Source organism: Synchiropus splendidus, chromosome 12 (genome assembly GCF_027744825.2).
Source record: "Synchiropus splendidus isolate RoL2022-P1 chromosome 12, RoL_Sspl_1.0, whole genome shotgun sequence".
Taxonomy (NCBI): domain Eukaryota; kingdom Metazoa; phylum Chordata; class Actinopteri; order Syngnathiformes; family Callionymidae; genus Synchiropus; species Synchiropus splendidus.
This window is the reverse complement of record NC_071345.1, coordinates 13,780,863-13,801,168: the sequence shown is the minus strand read 5'-3', so window position 1 is coordinate 13,801,168 and position 20,306 is coordinate 13,780,863. Positions and strand designations below refer to the sequence as shown.

The 20,306-nt window shown below is 42.8% G+C and overlaps 2 protein-coding genes across 6 annotated transcripts in view; one reads left to right on the top strand and one right to left on the bottom strand.

The window, feature by feature from the left end:
• The first annotated feature begins 4,840 nt into the window (after positions 1-4,840).
• On the top strand, positions 4,841-7,506 carry LOC128768623 (adenosine receptor A1-like). Its single transcript, XM_053881618.1, has 2 exons — positions 4,841-5,187; positions 6,696-7,506. The coding sequence occupies exons 1-2, from the start codon at positions 4,841-4,843 to the stop codon at positions 7,504-7,506; spliced, it is 1,158 nt and encodes a 385-aa protein (XP_053737593.1).
• Positions 7,507-16,367: 8,861 nt separating this feature from the next.
• cadm4 (cell adhesion molecule 4) overlaps positions 16,368-20,306 on the bottom strand; it is a 242,450-nt gene continuing 238,511 nt past the window's right edge. For all 5 annotated transcript variants that reach the window (XM_053882125.1, XM_053882124.1, XM_053882127.1 and 2 more), the window contains one exon: positions 16,368-18,965. In XM_053882125.1, the coding sequence (XP_053738100.1) occupies positions 18,856-18,965 (110 nt within the window). In that variant the 3' untranslated portion in view covers positions 16,368-18,855. The remainder of the gene's footprint in view (positions 18,966-20,306) is intronic.

Sequence of the window (20,306 nt, the reverse complement as noted above, 5' to 3'; positions counted from 1 at the left end):
TTATTCATACAAAGGAAAAGTAAGATATCAGTCCAGGCTCTATGACTGAAAATTGATTTTATTCAAATTGAAGATTTTCTCATAAAACCAATAAATATATACTTACTACTCTTACTACTCTTCCTTAAATGTTTCGTCTGCTCTTCATTCACTTGTATTGTTATTTCGGTTTTGGGTCCAAACATATTTTGCAGTGATGAGTTCCAAAAATGAGTACAGTAAGTACATTGTGAGAATATTTTACATTTTCCTCAGCATGTACAATAGATCTCTGTTGAATCTGAAATGTATTGACACTTCCCTGTGCAAAAAAAAGAAGCTTAATTAGGCGTACTGTGAGAAAAAAAAATTCACACTGGAAACTGAGGCAGTTTGCTAGAAGTACTCAGGTATGCACTTCAAGTATGCTACCTTTTGCACTTGCATTGCCTATACATTGATACCCACAGGTGTTCTCAAGCTATGTAAACGTTCGGGAGTTGAAGTGGTTTTCAATAGGAGTAACTACAATAGGATATGACTGGGCTTGAGTATATCAGAGGGTCAACCAATGCGGAGGTGTTTGGAGACAAAAGACGAGGAGACACGAAGGGGAATGACGGACAACCAATGAGGCTCACAGATGCAGTAAGCAAAGACATCCAGGTGTGTCTAGGGAGGATGTGCAAGACATGCTGAGTGAAAGTGCTGTGTGAATTGTCGTGTAAACAGGCAACACATTTTCAAGTCTGTGCTCCAGGCCGACATCAAATCCTGCTGGGGAAGCAAGCAATTAGAAAAATCAGTTGCCAAAACAACAATGGCTTTCTTGGTTGTGCATAAAAACAAAACTTCCTTAGATGCAATGTTCCGCCAGTCCAGGCCTTGGACCTGTTGAAAAACATCAGCACATTTCAGTGATTCCTTCGGTAATACAGACTTACTTTTAGAGAGGGATCTGTCAGCCATTCAATAAACTCACATTGCAAATGGAATCAGAGAAAATAAAATGAGTTGCAAAGTACCCCGAGGATAAGAGAAGGCCATCGTCCTTGTTTTAGGAATAGATTTGTTAAATAGACTGACACAGGGCTTATAACAGATGGGAATGATACGAAGGAAAAACCCCAGCGCTAACCTAAGATCAGTTGGTGAGATTATTTATGTGCTGCTACAAAGGGACATTATAGATTCCGAGCGAGAGTTACCTGAAAAGATCAGGGAAAAGGGAAATCAGGAATACACCAACGGAACTATTTCCTTGGATGCAGCAGCAGAAGGATGTATAAAAACTAAAGTATCTTCAATAAAAAATGAATAAGCTCAAGGAACTGACTGAATTATGTCGGTCCTTTGGTCAGAATCCCGCTGACCAGTTTTCATCATGGAGCTGGTCGTCCCATGAGAAGAAGGAAGCTGAAAGCAGAGGTAAGTCTTATCAAGAAACTTATCGACAAACAGCATTGACTGTGGGTGAAGCGGAAGGGCACCACATAGGCTACGTAAGGAACCATCAGTACGACACACACCAGTGTCTGGTCAGCCTGTGGAGGGCAAGTCTCAGGTGTGGGTCTATTGTGATAAAAACCTGAAACACCAGATTTTTCATGCAAATATTTCGCACATTTTGTTTGGTTGTTTATTTATCAAACCTGCTGTTTTTCAGTGCAACACTATTTTAGCAGAGAGCTTTTCATTTTTTTCGGGCCGAGGTCGATTTGTACGAAGTTTCGCTTTTGATCAGATCAATCGAAATGCTCATTGTTGACACGTCACATACCCAAACATTCAACATGGTGGAGCACTTGACACTGTATTCATGTCACAGCTCTCGGTTCTTTACAACCAAACACGTAACAATGAAAAAGAAGATCATAAAGACATTTGGAGGAGAATAGCTGCGGAAATTGAATATGATGACGGCATGTGTATAATGAAGCCCATGTAAATTGCAGACCGGGTCGGCATTCAATGGTGAATAAATGCAAGTGTCCACCATCTTCATGTAAACAGAGGGAGCAGCTCTCACTGCCAGGCAGATCTCCGTGCAGCCGTCAGTGCATCAGGGTCTCACATTCTGTGCACTTTTTTGTATGGAGACACACCGCAGCCGACTCTCGCCGCCTGTCGTCCTGCCACACACTCACCATGGGAGCAAACAAGCCGCTCAAAAATGACTTGAATGACTTGTTTTTTCTTGACCTGGTGAACCTTGAACCAACCAGCCATTCATGGCAGAATGATGGAATTTTGCTGTCTGACCCGTGAAACCAAATACTGCCTGCACCGCAGAGTTAACAGAGCTAATGGCTCATGAAGTCCCGCTTGAAACCTTTATTGATACTTTCAATGAGGCAAGGTTTGCCTCATTGAAAACACTCAAGTTATTACTGTTATGACGTGATCTGAGCAACTGAACTTGAAAAAATGATCTGTAAACTGGATGTCAACTTTGTTCAAGACGAAAAGGGATGACAAAAGTAATGTGTTCTATAGATGCTGGATATTTAATAATCTAGTTCAATACACAGACATTGCTGTTTGGTCTTGGTTTGGTCAAAATTGCTGTTTGCTAGTCAGTGTTTTGCTGCACTTTACACCTGTGTTGAGGCCTTTACTGAGACCCGCCTTCATTGACTGAAGTTGGATTGTTCCATTTTAACAGAAGTCCACCAGCCTGGAGTATAGCAAACTCCACCAACTAAATTCCTCATCTTCCTTCTATTAATACCATACGCAGAAGAACCTATCATCACACCTACGCTGTCGCGACCCTTGATCATGTGTCAAGATTGTTTTCCAATAAATAAACACTGCAGGTCTTCTTCATGTCCGAACACTTGTTTTCATTTATTGCTTGTAAACGTTTATGCATTTGGCTGAGCGGCAAAGGAGCTGTTGGCCTTTGCACGGCTGGATCAGAAAGGGCGGCTGTGGTCCAACATTGACACAATTGATATGTTTGCATAGACGGAATCGAGTGATTTAAGGCTGGAAGCGGCGGTTTATGAATGAGGTTTATTCTGTCAGCAGGGACAAACATCAAGCGCAGAAAGGGCACAGGAGAAACGGCACTCCAGGGGAGGATAAAAAAAGAAGCCAGTCTCTAGATAATACTTCCCTGAAAGCGTCACCACAGAGTCTCATAGGTAATTCCATCTTTTTATGTGATTCAGTTTCTTTTTTTCAGAAGTTTAATTGCTGAATACATTTTTCCATCAGCAGAAGTGAATGTATAAGATACTGTCGACATGGTGAGGCTGATTTTATCCACACGATTAGCACGCCGAAGCAACAGTAGATTATCTGAAAAGGTCAAACTAATTATGCTGGAACGGACAGGTGGCAAATTGGATCAGCCGCTTCAATGTGTTCGCTTCAACCCCTCGTCTTTATATTCACGACTCCTGTTTGAGTGCGAGAGACTGGCTGCCAATCATCTTGCGCACACTGTCAGTCCAAATGTCGACATGTTTGTGCGTGCGTTTTAAGAAACAAAGCAGACTAAATGTGTTTGTACATGCTGCTCACAGTCACTTGACCTTTTCTCCCGCCATACACATGCATAGATCGCTGATACCTTGAGGTACGAGGTTCGTCCAGCACCTTTACCTCTGTCAATACCAGGTACATCTGTGTGGCGGTTCTGAGCGATGCTGATTTGTATTCTTCTGCAGTTTTTGCTCCGTTTAATTGTATGAAACCAGGGTAGGTCTGGAAGAGTGGGAGCACAAGTTGAAAATGTCAACGGTAGGCGTGAAATTATGTACATTCCCTGATGTAGATTATTGATTTACAGACTTTTCTGGTTGTTATACTTCCCCTTGTTTGTTGTTTGTGCTCACACTTGCTGCACCGCAACCAAGAATCAAGTTTTAAAAATTATTCATTCATATATTTACATATGTAGTACACAGTTTGTTCAAAAGTTATCCAGGTGCAGTATTAACTACGGTCCTTAAAAATCCCTTTTGAATGCCTCATTGCAACCACTTAATTTAATATAATATAAAAAATAAAAAGATCGGTCAGGTGTGAGTTAGGATTTGACCCATCGATCACCAACCCGCCTTTATATCTGGGAGTAGTAGTTCAATAATGGTAACAAGTTTTAACATAGCTAATGGGTAACAGCTGAAAGGAAATGTGATGGGATGCATTGGATTGAGGATAGTTTTAGGGTGCGTTCCAAGTTCTTCATTAACACTCAAAAATGCCTCACAATGAGCAAGGTTAACGTTAAATTGAGGAACTCCATGACCTCCCTTGGTATTAAGGAGGCGTAAAAAACAACAAGACTGAGCTACAAATGTAAGTATTGTCTTTGTTAATGGAGATATGAAAGGACATACATGCATTAAGGAGTGTCCCATTTCTAAGGGACAAAATCCACCTTAACCCTTGGGTTTGAGGGTTAAAGATTGAGGACTGGGGTTGAGGATTAAGGAAGGAACTGGAATTCACCTTTAGTCTCCTGCCACCCAGGTGGTCAGTCTCCTTAAATTGAGGCTCAGCATGCTGACATGACGCGTGGTTCCACTGTGGTGCTCCTATGTGTCCCATCAAGTTTCTCTTCAGCCCCTTTTACACCTTTAGCAGTGAACTTACCGGGATAAGTAGGTCAACCAAGTGATTTTGTGTCGTCCCTCTCCAGCGACACTGCTTTTAACTGTCCTTACACGCATGAATTTGCTGGAGAAAACGACCTTGGGCTTACAAGACACTTGCATGTGAGGCTAATGACCAATAAAACACAGTAGTGAAATCTTTACTCTTGAGATCTTGTCCTTATGGCTTCTTCTCCTTTACAACTGTGCAGTAAAGCAAACTACTGCTTTCTCTCTCTCTCTCTCTCTCAGACATGGAGCTATCCTGGCTATTTACTTTGTGCCAGTGCGTCGTCTCAGCAGCAGTGACTGGCGTGAGTGTGAGGTTGTGTATCACAGTCAGCGGGTCCAAATCACATCTCCAGGATCGGACCAAACCACGGAGCGTGTCCCACTGCTTGCTTCTCTGCCTGGGATGGGTGGGAGCTGTAGGGGGTGTACTTGACATCCCCATGACTGTGTTTCTTAACCTCAGAACCCAACAGTGTCTGTACACCTGCATAACATTGGTGTGCTGCCCCCTTCTGGTCAGGCAATTCACCATGTGCCTCCTCGTGATGATCACGCTGAACTCACACATGCAACATCGCCTAGCCGACAGGTGAGTGTTATTGTGAGTGACTGTTTCACATGAGCATATCACTTATTCTGCCATCATTTGTTTGCCTCGCTCTGGATGGATGCATGCGTGGTAAAGGTTGGTGGTGTGGGAAGAAAGACTCAGCGCTTAAACCTGCTTGCAGCCAAAATGCAGAAGAAATCAATACAAGTGCATCAAGAAACATGACAAGATGTGGCTTTGGTGTGATATCAAGATAGACAGATCTGCAGGATGTTGCTTTTACTGCCGCTGCTGAAAAGAAAAAACAACCCTCAGCATTTCTGCTGTCAGACTGACGGCGCCACATGTATCAAAGTCAAGGCCCAGGGGCCAAATCTGGCATCCCTTCTAGTGCTTGAAATACTGATGTGATATGCGCAGGCAAACAGATCACTTATGATGCATGTCGGTTTCATGACCCATGAGGATCACCGTGCTGAAGCGCCTCTCTCCCTGACATGTCAAGGATTCATCTAGAAGCGTTCAAAAATTGATGCACCTATAGGGGTTTTTGATGGAAGAGGAGAACATAAAGTGCTTGACAGATCAGTCAGTAAGACATTAATAGATTAATTCATTAAGATCTATTAATAATATTTAATTTAAACAATATAGGTTTATATGCGAATACAATGAGTGATTTTATTTTCCTTTTAATCCGATGAATTAGGAGGCGTTCGCAAGAAGATTCAATGGATGTTCATCAGGGCTGGTGGTGGGAGACAAAGCTTCAGTCTGGACAGCTACTAAAGCTTCCTATCTGATGAATAGCAGCAAATGTACCCACCTTCATATGATGCCTGAGCGTCCTCTTGCTTCTGCCTTATTCTTCTCTTAAGGGGTGGCACATACATCAGGATATTAATTATTCATTCTGAAATCCTTGAGGAAAAATAGGTTGCACTTTCATCAGTTCCGTCCAAATGCATTTTGATATCTGACGTCAGTTTGTGTCAGAATTGCTCCCCAAGAATCGCTCACATGCTGCGAACATCCCACTCCTTGGACCAGCAGCAGAAAGGTAAACAGTGTTTAAAACAATCCCCTCCACCCAGGGTGGTTTGCTGAAAACACACTTCAAGGCCTTGTTATTTATTTGGTTTTAACCCACCTTCAGCTCACCTCCTGCCTACGAGTGGACCACTATTTCCCACCTTGTGCTCAGCAGTAGCCCACCTCCAGTTGACTTTTAGTTCACTTCCAGCCCACTTTCACACCCTCATTCGATCCCCTCTATTCCACCATCAGCCCACCTTGAGAACCAGGAGCGTGCACCGATAGACCTGTGCTGGTGCCCGAGCACCAGGCCTTTTTCCTGCATGACAAAGGAATCTGAAGGCAATGGTATCATGAAAGTTCCCAGGCTTGAGCCCAGCTTGAGAGAGAACACTGAGTTGTTGGGAACTTTCCGTGTGGTGTTTCTATGGTCTCCCTGTAGTAATGTGAGTTTCCTTTGGGCGCTCGAAAAACAAATTGTCTGGAAGTTTTCGTGCTTCTTTTTGCCGCAGATACCAGACGGTGATGAACCACCGCAGAGCGTTGTGTGCGGTCCTCCTGTGCTGGGTGGGTTCCATCCTGTCCTCCTTCGCACAGTTCATCAGCACAGATGGTCTCACGACTTGGATGAACAGGCAGAATCCGGGCACCTCTGGACTTGAAGTGGATGGCAACCTCACAACTCCATCGCCCACATATGAGCGCAAAGTCATCGGAAGATTCCTGCCGTATGGGGGGTTTCTGTCCAAGTTTTACATGGAGGACATGCACAACTTAACTTACCTTGAAATCCACCGCAGCCATATGGGTGTGTGCGCACCAGACACACTGCTAAGCCCGGAATTTTTAGTGTATGTGCAGGGGACGATGGTGTTCATGCTCCCCTTGCTCTGCCTGGTGGCCGTTTACCTCGACCTTCTGTGCAGAAAGCCCAATAAAGGACCTTTTAGTCAAGCAGACCTCTCTGAACACGACTCCAGGGTCCGTTCTGTGGCCCTCTCCCTCACCTTTTTAGTTCTGCTGTCAATGCCACTGCATATTCTCCACACTCTGTTGCTGTATAGCCCCAGCACCAGGCTTCCAATCTGGGCTCACGCAATGGCCACGTTCCTCTTCCAGCTGTACAGTCTGGTGCCACAACTGCTGTTTACTCCTCCGAGGAAGAAAGTGAGTGACAGACAGGCATCATTTCCTCTGTCGGTTCCTCACCTTCCAGCCATGGGGAAATGTGTCCCGAAAGCTGTGTGTGAGGCCATGCATGTCACTCCCTGGTTTTCTGATAAACACTCGCTGAAAGCCAAGGTTTGCCAGCATAATGTCTGAATTATAAATAAGAGCACCATCTGAAATACATTAATTTCCATCCATCCATCTGTTCAGTTGCATATTAGTGTTTTAAAATTGACTGATATTGTCTACAATTCATGTTAATATTGACTGATCACGTGGCTGTTTCTTGAGTGTTTAATAGGATTTTCCTCCAAGATAAAAATGTTAACAAATGCTCCAAAAAGAGAAGTATTTGCATTTCACATCTAATTATACGTATTTTTTTGTTTGTTGATATACAAATATTTATGTTTAGTTTTGTTATTAAATCATTGCTAGCCATAATAAAAACTATCAACTCAATTTGAGTCTGAAATCTTAATTTTGTGCCCATCTAGATCGAGTTTTGCGCCAAGAGATGTCAAAAAAGGGAGTTTTTAGTCACCGTGAAATATGCGTTCGCTTAGAAACATGGATGAGTGCATGTCACATGACCATATTTAAGAGCATGTGTTAACGTTTCCAAATGCTTTTGAACAAAATCTGCGACATGAGAGGAAGGTGCTGTAATTAGGGTAAAAATAATAAAAAAAGAATAAAATCCATAATTCCTTATTGTTAGTTAATTCCATTTAAGCCAATTTCAACATTTAAGTGCTTTAACAGTAGAATGATCAAACTGAAGTGCAATGTTATCAGATAAGCTTAAACATCATGGTGGAAAAGCATTTTTTGTGCTTCTATCCTGAAGTTTCGGAAAGTATTAATCGTAACAAATGAACTTTATGTGTTTTTGGACTGTGGGAGGAAATAAGAACACGCCATCTGTCTCCACAGAAAGGGCCCTTAATCTAGCTGGACTGGGGTGTGCGTTCACATCCCACACACACACACACACACAAACAGCTTGTTAGTAGACTTTTGTATCATTCAACATGAAATATTGAATTCATAATTCACATATTAGTGAGTTTCGGTTAAAGCTTGTCTTAATCTACGCTCACACACAATCCCTTTGTTAGCGACAGATTGACTGTCTTCAGTAAAACAGAGTAAATAATCTGTGTATAAATACACAATAATTAAACTGGTGAGTTAGTTGGTGTTCATATTATATGCAAATGTTTTCACAACTCCGGAGCAGATTTGTCAGCTGCTGCAGTCTCTGGAATAACTGACAAAGCGCTGGAGAGAGGAAAAAATCCTGACCACATATGTCTCAGATTTCAAGTCATATCTTGGTGCCATATGCTCATACACGTGGCCGCACCTGTATGGAATTAAAACAACTGTCAGAAAACATCTTAACGCCAAAGCTTAGTGAGGAAAAACGTAATGTATGGATGATGTGACATACTTGTGAAAGGAGAAAACAACATTGATTCTAAATTAGACGTGAGTTTCTGGATGTGTGTGTCATGTGAGGTGTCTGGCTGACATTGATCGTAGGCAGTGCATGACAGAAAAACTGACTACTGATCTTATCTTTTGATCTTGAAATCTTGCTTCAAGTTGTGAGTTAGTCCTTGCTTCAATTTACACTGGGATGTTTCTGCGTTTACATCTTGCTTAAGACTGATGGTGCAATGGGATGCAAGATCGATTGGTGAATGAGATGTTGGTCAAACAAAAAACAGTACTCCAGTTAGAATATATCACTATTTCAAGATCGCTTTTTGTTCTTCAGTGTGTGGAGAAATAGTGGCCAGCCATTTATCGGAAGCAGCTTTGTGAGGTCAGACAAAAACATCGGCCCATCAAAGGTTGCAGAAATCAGAATCCAACATTTTTCATTGGCAACTATGTCATTCCAGGGTTTTTTTCTGTGGTTTATCGTACAATGAACAAAACAATGAAACATGCCAAATGCTAAGGCAAAAGGGAAGCAGGAATTTCTCTACAAGATCCAGTGACAAAGGCATACTGTAAAGGGATAGTAGCCTGGAACAGTAAACCGCTTTTTAAACTGCATGCCAGGTGGGTGGGCTACAACTAGGGATCGGCACCTTTATCTGTACTGGCGAATTCCGTCGGTACAACCGAGTACCGATTGACGTAAAGAGAAACTGTACTAGGTTTCGGTACATGAACGCATACTTATAATTGAGAGGGAGCGGAGAAGATTTCCTGTCTGACCTGAACACACCATCGTGTAATGACAAAGCAGCCACAGCACTTTCATATTATTATTATTTGCAGCCGTATAACACGTTAACATTTAGCAGCGAAACATTTCTGCTGCATGGGAATGGTGGTTCTCAGTATGTACAATATATGTAAGTCAGTCGGAACCTGTGTTTCAGATTTAATTTGCAGTTGTAACCATAATCGACCCAGTTTCTCTTACATTGCTATATAAATGCTCTTTTTCAGCTGTCAGAACTTGCTCCAAAGTTAAAGTGAGAGCTGCAACAGTGACTCTTTTTACAAAAGAGAGGCGAAATGTTGCACTTCATGCCACTTGGCTTCATTGATGCACAATGTGCAGTTGTGGTTAAGGGTCGCCCTGTTGACTGGCGACACTGAATTGTCTGCAATGAAGCAATACAAAGAGTTGTTGGGAGTTTTCATAATATATTTGTTCACATTTATGAATTGAGAAATAAAAATGTTCATTTTAAAAGACTTAGGTTTAAGGGTTTTTTTAGGAAGAGAATATATATATTACCATATAAACACAAGGAAAAGTACTGAAAATTAGTATGGTTGAGTACCGGTGCGGATTCCCTGGTAGTGGATATTGGCACCGTATCAGTTCTATGTGAAAGGGACACATGCCTAGCAAACCTCAAACCACAGTCCTGGTCAGTGACCATTGCAGCAGAGTACCACACAGTGATGGATGATGTGACAATAGGCTCAGTGATGAGGTGTTTAACTGAACCAACATAAGGCGAACATCTTGGCCTTCACCAGCTGCAGCCAAACAATTTATCAATTTATGCATGGCCCAAAAAAACATGCAGTGGAGTTCTTTCAGATAATTTCCACTAAAGTGTCCATCTATTTTCATCTGATTATCCAAACAAGGTTCGCAGAGGAAGAAGCGGTGACCCTCAACAGCTTCTCTGGAGGTTGATGTCCGGTCATGTATCAATATAAATTGTTATTTCCAGCGGCTTTAGAACACATGACAAGAGGGAGCAGTATGGACATCCAGAACAGAAAAGGGATCAGAGATTTGTTTTTGTTCATTGTCAATTCACATGCTGTTGGTCCTGAAATGACCCAGGTGGTGGAAAATTGATTTGCTTTACAAAAGGCTTTGTGGTGATCCGGCCAATCAGAATGAACGGTGCTTGTGATGAAGCCAGCAAGGAAGGAGCCACATCGGGACCAACTATGAAACCTAAAAATAGAGATGCAAACAACATCTGGCCAGCGCTGGCTTTGAACCAGTCACGGTGGCTTGATGCAGATGGAAAGAAAAGCAGAATAAGAAATGCATTTTGTTCTAATAGAGATTCATAGAATTCCAATATATGGAAAACGCATGTATGTATTGCTGTGTTTTTGACTAATTTTCAGTGAAGCACAGATGCCAGGGAAGGAATTAGCCAGCAAATGTCAGTGAAAATATGAAAACCTCCAGGTGAAATCCTGATCACAGATGTCTGTGGTCTTCGGTTGCACATCCTGCAGGTCCAGAATCAGTCTGGCTGTTAATAACCGCTAAGCCGACCGTCGTCGGAACAGACGCATGAGTGACAGCGCTGAATTAAGCCGTGCACCAAAGGGGGTCTGCAGCGCTGTCCACGAAACACAAGTAACCTGGTTACCACACACTTTCACACACAGAGACACAATGAGAGGCTTCGTTTTGATGTGTATAACAATTGTTTGAGGAGAATTAATCGAATGTTTGGCAGCCCCCGCGCGCCATCACCCATTCCTTTACCTTTCAATTTTCTCTCTTTTAATAAAGTAGAAATGCTTGGGTTAAAAGTAGGAAAGTGTATGCTTCCCTCTGTCTAGTTTAAAAAAATATTCTAGAACTTTAAATGTCATATTATATTTCTTCAATACTTCATTTGTCATCAAAATGAAATTGTATATGTTTATTTTGTATATTTTGGATTCTGCAAGATTTTGAGATAAACAAATTCATAAATTTGCAATATATTTTATTTATTTTGCATGATAGCATGATCAAAGCTTTTTTATATATATATTTTTTGTTTGCTTTTTATGTGTTTTTCTCATTTCATATGTTTTCTGCTTCCATATTTTCTCAATTTTCATTTTAGACAGAAGAAAAGGCTGAATTGCATTTAAAAACAATTTCAAAATAAAAATTCAAAACCCCCCAAAAATTGAGTGAAAATCAAAAATTAAAAGGAGCTTTGATAACTTTTAACAATTATGACATGAGCTCATTCAAAGTTAAGTCAATTGGAAAAAGTTAGTTACAGCTTTGCTACTTTAATTGATACTGTACAGCACGATTGTTATTATTATTATATTTTGTATCTTTCAAATAGAGAAAAGATCTGTTAAACAGACATAATTCTCAATAATCCGTTCCTGAGACCAACTTAGGTTATAAATGTGTATTTCTAAATGACAGCTGAATAAAGTTAACCATGGGCCATATTGCACAGCCACTCTGCTCCTGCTATTTAAATCCATCTGTCCTCCAAATCCATAAAAATCCAGTCATGGGGATATAAAACCTGAGACTGTGGCACATCATTATTGACAGAGAAATCTGCTGCGAGAGGAAAGAGTTCCCCAGTCTGGCACGGCACAGCTGGTCATTCAATTGTTCCGTCTACTGGAAAAAAAAAAAAAAAAAAAAGTGCTCCCTGATTACACAAAGCCCGGACACGGTCAGTCATATCAATCGATGTCTTTTCCAGATAAGCAGCCACTTTGCACACCTTGGCGCTGCGCTGACTGGGGTCAGACCACTGAGTTTGATTCAGCGGGATGTTTGTGATTAGCCACGCCATTTACATTTCCTATTTCATCGCACACCATGAGCGGAAGCAATTTTGTTTTTAGTTATTTTTTGGTTCATACAGATCAACACGACCGGGCCGAAAACCACTCCCTGTATGACCGGAGCAGGAGCATGGTTCGCATCGCCGGCAGTAAATCAGACTTGTTCCCAGTGCATGTTGGTCTCCACCAGGGCTGCCCTTTGTCACCGGTTCTGTTTATTACTTTTTATGCACAGAATTTCTAGGCGTAGCCAGGGGTCGGAGGGGATCCGGTTCGGGAACCACAGAATTTAATCTCTGCTATTTGCGGACGATGTTGTTCTGCTGAACTCATCGGACCGGGACCTTCAGCATGCACTGGGTCGGTTTGCAGCCGAGTGTGAAGCGGTCTGAGGGCATGGTTCTCGAACGGAAAAAGGTGGTTTGCTCTCTCCGGGTCGGTGGAGAATTCTTGGCCCAAGTGGTGGAGTTTAAGTATCTCGGGGTCTTGTTCTCGAGTGAGGGAAAAGGGGAGCGTGAGATTGATAGATGGGTTGGTGCAGCGGCAGCAGTGATGCGGTCGCTGTATCGGACCGTCGTGGTGAAGAGAGAGCTGAGTCACAAGACGAAGCTCTCGATTTACCGATCGATCTACGTTCCCACCCTCACCTATGGTCACGAGCTTTGGGTAATGACCGAAAGGATGAGATCGCGGATACAAGCGGCTGAGATGAGTTTCCTCCGCAGGGTGGCTGGGCTCACCCTTAGAGATAGGGTGAGGAGTTCGGTCATCCGGGAGGAGCTTGGGGTGGAGCCGCTGCTCCTCCACATCGAGAGGAGCCAGCTGAGGTGGCTCTGGCATCTGATCTGTATGCCCCCTGGACGCCTCCCTGTGGAGGTGTTCCAGGCATGTCCTACCGGGAGGAGACCCCGGAGACTCGCTGGAGAGATTATGTCTCCAGTCTGGCCTGGGAACGCCTCGGGATCCCCCAGGAAGAGCTGGAGGAGGTTTGTGCGGACCGGCTTCCTTGCTCCGAATGCTGCCTCCGCGACCCGACCCCGGATAAGCAGCAGAAGAAGGAAGGAAGGAAGGAAAGAGATCAACACGATAATGGAAAAACCTCCGGCAGTAACTCTGAAGTCGTATGGTTTGGAGGCTTATAGCTCTCAGAAAGAGGTCATGTCTGGGAAAAAGAGGATGCCAGGTCACCCTATTTCGTGCGGAGCTTTCCAGCTGCAGTCTCATGAAAGTGACCCTTACAGTCTGCTAACAAGTGTGAGAGATAATGTCGCACATAAATGGCCCTCTTTTAAAGCCATTGAGTTGACTGAAGATCGTCCAGGATAAAGGTGGTTTCAAACTGAACACGACGTGCACCAAAAAAGACATCTGTTCTAAAGAATACCGTTCTACCAGTCGACTACTGGGGGAGCTACTTTCCTCCCGTTCTCTGCGAAAATATGTGTGAACCTGCAGGTCTGGTCGGTAGTGTCAAGTCACGTTGGTCGCACATGGCAAGACTGTTTGCATTTTGACGTCTGTCTTCATGACAGAAAAGAGTCTTTCCATCGCGGGAAGAGAAACGCATCGATCCATCACCAGCCGACCTCCGGCAGCTTCCAAATCCAGCCCTGTGCACAGATGGACACGTTGAGTGCTTCTCGACAGAATCGGGTATTGATTGCAGGAAACTTAATGGCAAGTCATATTTTTCTGTGTGTGTCTGACTCTCCCCTCTGTTATTTCCCGTTCCCTTCTTTTCATTCATTAACAAGGCTCCTGCTTTGTTTGTTCTTTTCTCTCTGAACAAGCTGCCAGCCGATATTGCCTTTTGTGTTACTCCAAAAAAAAAAAAAAAAAACAGCCATCTTCCGATGCATTTTCTATTTTAAATTTAACATGACGTGTTTCCCTGACTGCTGCTGGTGAAATATTCGAATAACTTTTTACAACACGATGAGGTGAATCATTTCATCTGGCTGCCAACCCTTGTTTGAGTCAAGTGTCTAGGATGGGCTGTTTCATCATGACACCAGGTTAAGATTTTTAATTGGGACTGACTCCAATCCACCACACAATAAATAAATAATCCTATTTATGAAATGTGTAAGACTGGCTGGTAATGAATTCACATTGTAATCCGATTCAAGCCAAATATTGAGCGGAGAATAAAGCTATAACAGGGGACTTTAACAATACACAAAAGGGCATGGGTAGATGAGGTTTCATGACACGGTATCACAATTTTCTGCTGCACAATATTTGGATTTGAAAAACCAGTTCAATGAAATCTCACATAATTTCTCCACCAAGAGCGCCATCTAGTGGCCACTCAGAATTAGGATGCTGTTTCATCAACCCTGCGAAACTGTTTCATGATACCTCATCGACCCATCACTGGGCTGTCATCTTTGTTCCAACCAGCCAAGAGTTTCGTTGTTTGTTTCCGCTCACCTCATTGGTTCTTGTTTGGCTTGAGCAAAAACCTGCCACCATTGCGGCCCATTTGTGGATCTAGCTCGTGTCGAGCAATCCATTCCAAAATGTTCCGGAACAGTCATGAATGTCAAGAAAAGAAGGCACTTAAATGAAGGGAATTTTGCTGTGAAGACAATATCTTACGAGTTGGAGTGCATTTTTGACAAGTGCCCAGAAGCTACTTATGCCTTACACAAAAATAGCAAAGTGCGATTTATGTGTTGAATCGCTACAAATTCCTTACTGCCCAGGCTGTTTCATTTATGTGGCACCTTTTAAGAGGTAGAAACCCCTCACACTCTCCCTTTTCTTCTTTTAAGTGAGCAATTCTACGAACAATAGTCTTGGGTTCTGGAATGTTTGTAATGTCTGTATATCGCTATATTAACTCTGGCCACTTGTGCATCTAAAGTGCCATTTATGCTGCCTTTACGTACGAAAATGTGCCTGTCCTAAATGTTGCTACTGTCACTGAACACGTGTCGATCCATTCTTTACGTTGGTATTGCTGTGCATCCGAGCATCCACCAGGGGGTGCAGCCCAGAGTCAATGATTTTTCACAACAAAAAACTACAAAACCAACAAAGTGACTGTGGAAGAAGTATTGATAATGTACCTCTTGCACTCAAGACAAAACAGAGGCAGCATTGTAGGAGGCGATGGCTGGTGAGGCTGTTAAATCTATATCGTGACTGGAGGAGGGAGAACTTCCACCATTGTTATGTCTTCTTCGTGTCGCATAGAGCTACATATCAGGTTCTAACAGCAACACTGTTCGTAGAGTTTACGGACAGAAGGCACTGTCTGTTATCCGGATCCAGGTGGAATGTTGTTCATAAATGGACCTTAAAACTTCATCGACAACTGTAATCTCAATCTCCATCGATGCAGGTGCAGATTCAGATTTTTAGTTGCAGGTAAATGGAGAAAAAAGACCTCCGGACTTGACCACTGCCCCATGTCAAGACAGTCTGTCTTTGAAGCTCCTTTCAGAGAACAAACTCAACCAACCACAGGGTTATCAGAGCTTCCAAGACAAGCTCACAAGACTGTGAGGCTATTAAATATTTAGAATCTTTCTTCATTGTTTCTTGTAATTCTAATTATGATCTGGACGGCTGATTGGTTTTCACCCCTCTGGTGACCTACACTGCGGGAGAAAATCAGGAAGTAACCAAAATGAGATCCGCCTCAGGTGCCTGCCTCCATCAGCGGACACAAGTCTGGCGCCTCAGACAACATGGATCTACTCTGAAAATCAATCATCGGTACAGTTTTATTACATGGAGTCTATCTATGCTACTCTGGGCCAGAGTCACGTGACACCTGCAGACAATTTAGAGTGGGGAACTGTGGGAACGTGCTTCAGGCGAACCGCAGGTTCAGCCCCAACCCTCAGCTAGAATCGAACCTGTGACCTTTCTTTCTCCACCGTGCTGCACCTTCACTTGCATACACACAGACAGACACACTTGTTCACTCTTGGGGGAAAAAAAAAGAAACACTGCCAAAGCATTTTTCAGCTTTTTAATTTTCTCGTGCTTCGAATCTTTCCCCTATAAAGAAATCGTTAGCTATATATCAACAATGGCACATGAACGCGAAAATTAACAATGGAGGACGGGAGAGGAAGAGACTACTAGGCACAGGAGACGATAAAGAGAGAAATACTGGGTAAGAGAGGAAAGGCAGCAGGTCAAACTTGAGAAAAAACAAAAAAAAGACGTCAATTTCTCTACATTTGAACCAAAAACAAACCATGGAAAGTGTACATTTCTTTAACATTTACATTTGTAAGAATAACAACAGCAATAATAATAATAACAGTAACAACAATCATATTTGTTCAAATAATTATAATAATTAATAAAAAAAAATCTTGTTTATCATAAAGACAAATGATGTATATATATATATTTATATATATAATGAGAGAGAGAGAGATTTTTTTTGTCTGTTTTTATATATGTTTTTTTCTTTAAAGATCACTGGACAGTAGTTTGTTCGATTTCGCTTCTAGGCTAAAGTCAGTTGTTAGTATAGTTGCAATATTCAATAGTAAACAGTGGTTCTTCTCCTTAAAAGTGTCATTTAATTTATTCTGATGTTCGTTTTTTATACAAATAAAGAATCCAGAGATATGTATACTTGTATTTACCGTATGTATAAATGTGTGTGTGCTGCGCGTGTGCGGCGTCGTTCAAGGAGAGTAAAAAATGTTTTCCCCTCATTCATTTCTTTTAACCACCACTCCCCCTTGCCCTTCTTAAACCTTTCATCCCCTTAATGACATTGGAAAATAATTAAGCTATTCTTTAATGCCTTCATAAGTCATATTCCTTTCTTCTTGGTTCGGAGCGCGGCCCGACACTAATCCTTTCATTAAGCCACACAGACAAAGAGCGAGTGAGAGAACAGAAGGAAAGAACGAGAGGACGGGAGAGAGGAGGCGACGGTAAGCAAGCGAATGGAGCTTGTGCGTCATTTGTTCCTGCAGTATTCAATTAGCGACCAGTGGATATAATTTAATAAAAAAAAATATGGCACTGTGAATCACCCCTTTAATGGGAAATGGAACAAAAAAAAATCATTATACAAGTCAGTGATTGAAGTAAGTCTTGGAAAAAAAAATTAAGTGCAATTTTAGGTTAAAAACAAGTACTTATAAAGATACTTGTCACTGTGTACTGTATTTTTCAGGGTGGGTTTTGGATTTTTAAGTTCTGGAGACTCGCAAATTCAACTTATCCATTGCTTGTCGATTTCCACTGAGCGTGTGCGACGACAATGATCACAGTGTATTTAGTGGCAGGGCATGGCAGAGAATGGATTCAAGAACAACTGCCTCAGTCTCTGGACTGTTCCTGGTCATGTCCTGACAGTCCAGTCCATTTTGAATGGACTGGAGTGAATGAGAAACAGTGTCCTTGCTCCGTAGATGGCACTCTTGATTTAAAAATGATGTGAAGTTGTTCCGAAGATTATAAAGCAGATATAGTGCCATCTAGTGGCCTACGAAAATGTGGACACTGTTTCACAAAACCTCATCAATCCATCACTAGCCACAACCCTTTTACACTGTTGTGCCGAACAATAGGACAGTTTCAAAGTGCAAGGATGCTCTGAAGTTTGGTAAATCGCATGGTAAATAAATGTATTTCTCCACCAAGAACACTCTTCATTTTAAGTTAGCGGCCCAAATATCATGTCCATTGCAGGAGTTTTACATTAGTACACGCTACTACTTCACCTCAACCAACTTCAATACTACTAAGTCGTCCTTCTCTACTTAGGAAACCACAAAGTTTCAGAAATGTTACAGTAACTTGACAAGCGATGTGAAAAAAATTCTGACGTTCCCATTCGGTATGGATCCATGTGTGGCTCTGCATTCACTATTGTTAGAGAATTATAGATGAATGCAGCTTCAAAGACAAGATCCTTTGCAATTCCAAGCATCTTTCATTTCAAGGCGCTTCATAGCTACTGGTCAACATCCCTCTGCATTCTCTCTCGCTCTTTCTTTCCCTTTCTCTCTGGGAGCTGTTAAATATTGAGCTTTGTGAAATAAATGATTCCCTCCCGGCGAGGATGTATATCAGTCATCTGCGTCTAATTCCCTTTCCACTTTGGCGACTGCACTCTCTGCTCAATCAAAATAATTATGGCATCATTTCGCTTTCGCCGTCTCCCCCTCCCCTCTTTCTTCATTTCCCCCAGATTCATCCGACTTACAGTATATGGCACAGTTGTTAATAGCTGGTGGGTCTATAGACGCTCGCTCTCTCTCTTTCCCTGTGTGATGTGGAGTGAAATGGATTGGCTATTTGCCGTATCAGTATACAGTCGTTTTCAGAAGGCCGCCCGCTATGGCGTGTTGTGTGTGTGTGTGTGTGTGTGTGTGTGTGTGTGTGTGTGTGTCAGTAGGGAGAGGGGGACAGGACCAAATGAAGGGATGAGGTAAGAAGAGCAGGGAAGAGGGGCAAATAAAGAGACAGGGGCTACAGTAGGTACTCCTTCTTGCCCTGGCTGGCATCATTCCCATTGAGGAAGGCCTCTTGCACCTCGCCATGTTCATCCAACCCGCTCGCCTCGTGGGTGAGATAGGAACCTGAAGGACGAGAGGTGGAGAGAGAGGTAGGGGACACAGGGGGGAGGGACGGTTAGGCGATGAAGCGTCAGTATAAAGCTGCAGGTCAGTATAATACCACTCATTCACGGTCTACAGAGAATAAAATGTTACAAAATTCATCTTTTTAAATATGCAAGCATGATAATAAAAGACTGTAGAAGTCGTTTGTAGGTCCTCCTGTTGTTCCCAAAACAGCTGCTCTTGTGAGGTGTCCGCATTCGCACTGAACAGAATGGAACAGGGAGGAACAACAATGCGAGCACGATGTAAAAGATCAGGGTTTGTTTGGGAAGAACAAAGGGCAACAACGGTGACTCAAAGTGGTCTGTGACTACCAGTGGCGGGCCGTCAGGGCCAGCAAAGCCTTCTCTGTTGGCCTAACATAACCAGAAATCATGAGCATATTTATGACAAAAGTCTGTTTCATTTTTAATGTATTTTCCCTAAAATATATTATAGATAGTATATTCCAGTGTTGTTTTTCCAGGTAAGAGTTTTCATCCAATCAGAATTCACCTAGCTTGTGCGGTCATGTCCAAGGCCTTCAGCAGCAACAGTGCAGGCGCAGGTGCCTTCAGAGTGAACGGACACATATAGTTGATGGATAGTTGCGATAGCTAATCAGAGTTGGGGACATCGAGGCCTTCTAGCTGGCCTCAGGTTGAACGTGACTTGTACGCGTCCTGTGATTGGATACTCATACCGTCATTTCAAGACGAACCACTACTTGTTTCTCGTTCTCAGAAGCCTGTGGCTTAAACATATGAGGATTTATGGGCAAACTATCTTCAGAGCAATGAAACCACAGATGTTTGGTGACATTCCAGCGCCTATCGCGCTGTTGTCTGCCCCTGCATTTTCCCGGCGTCTACACTGGCGACATCACCAGGCGGAGAAAGTTTGCCACTTCCAATCAGGCGGCCACTGCAGACTTAGCGCTTGGTGAGTGCAAACGTTTGAGATACAGTGGTACCTCAGTTCTCTATCACAATCCGTTCCAGACGGCCGTTCGAGAAGCAAATTGTTCGAAATCTGAATCGGTTTTTCCCATTACAATTAATGGAAAAATAAATAATGCCTTCCAAGCCTTAAAATAGTCTTTTGTAGGGGTGAATGTAGAGTGTCTGCTGCAGGTGCGCTGTTCGTCTATGTGTGTGGCCGCTGCACGTGGGAGGGGTTGCCGAGTGAGTGACGTCTCTCCAGAAGTGAAGAGGTGCCCGGTGCATGTCCAGCTCTGAATGTGCGCTTCTGTGCAGTTTGGCTGTGACAAAGTCATAAACCAAGTCACGCTCTGTCCCAGACTCGCCTCATCCCTGTCCC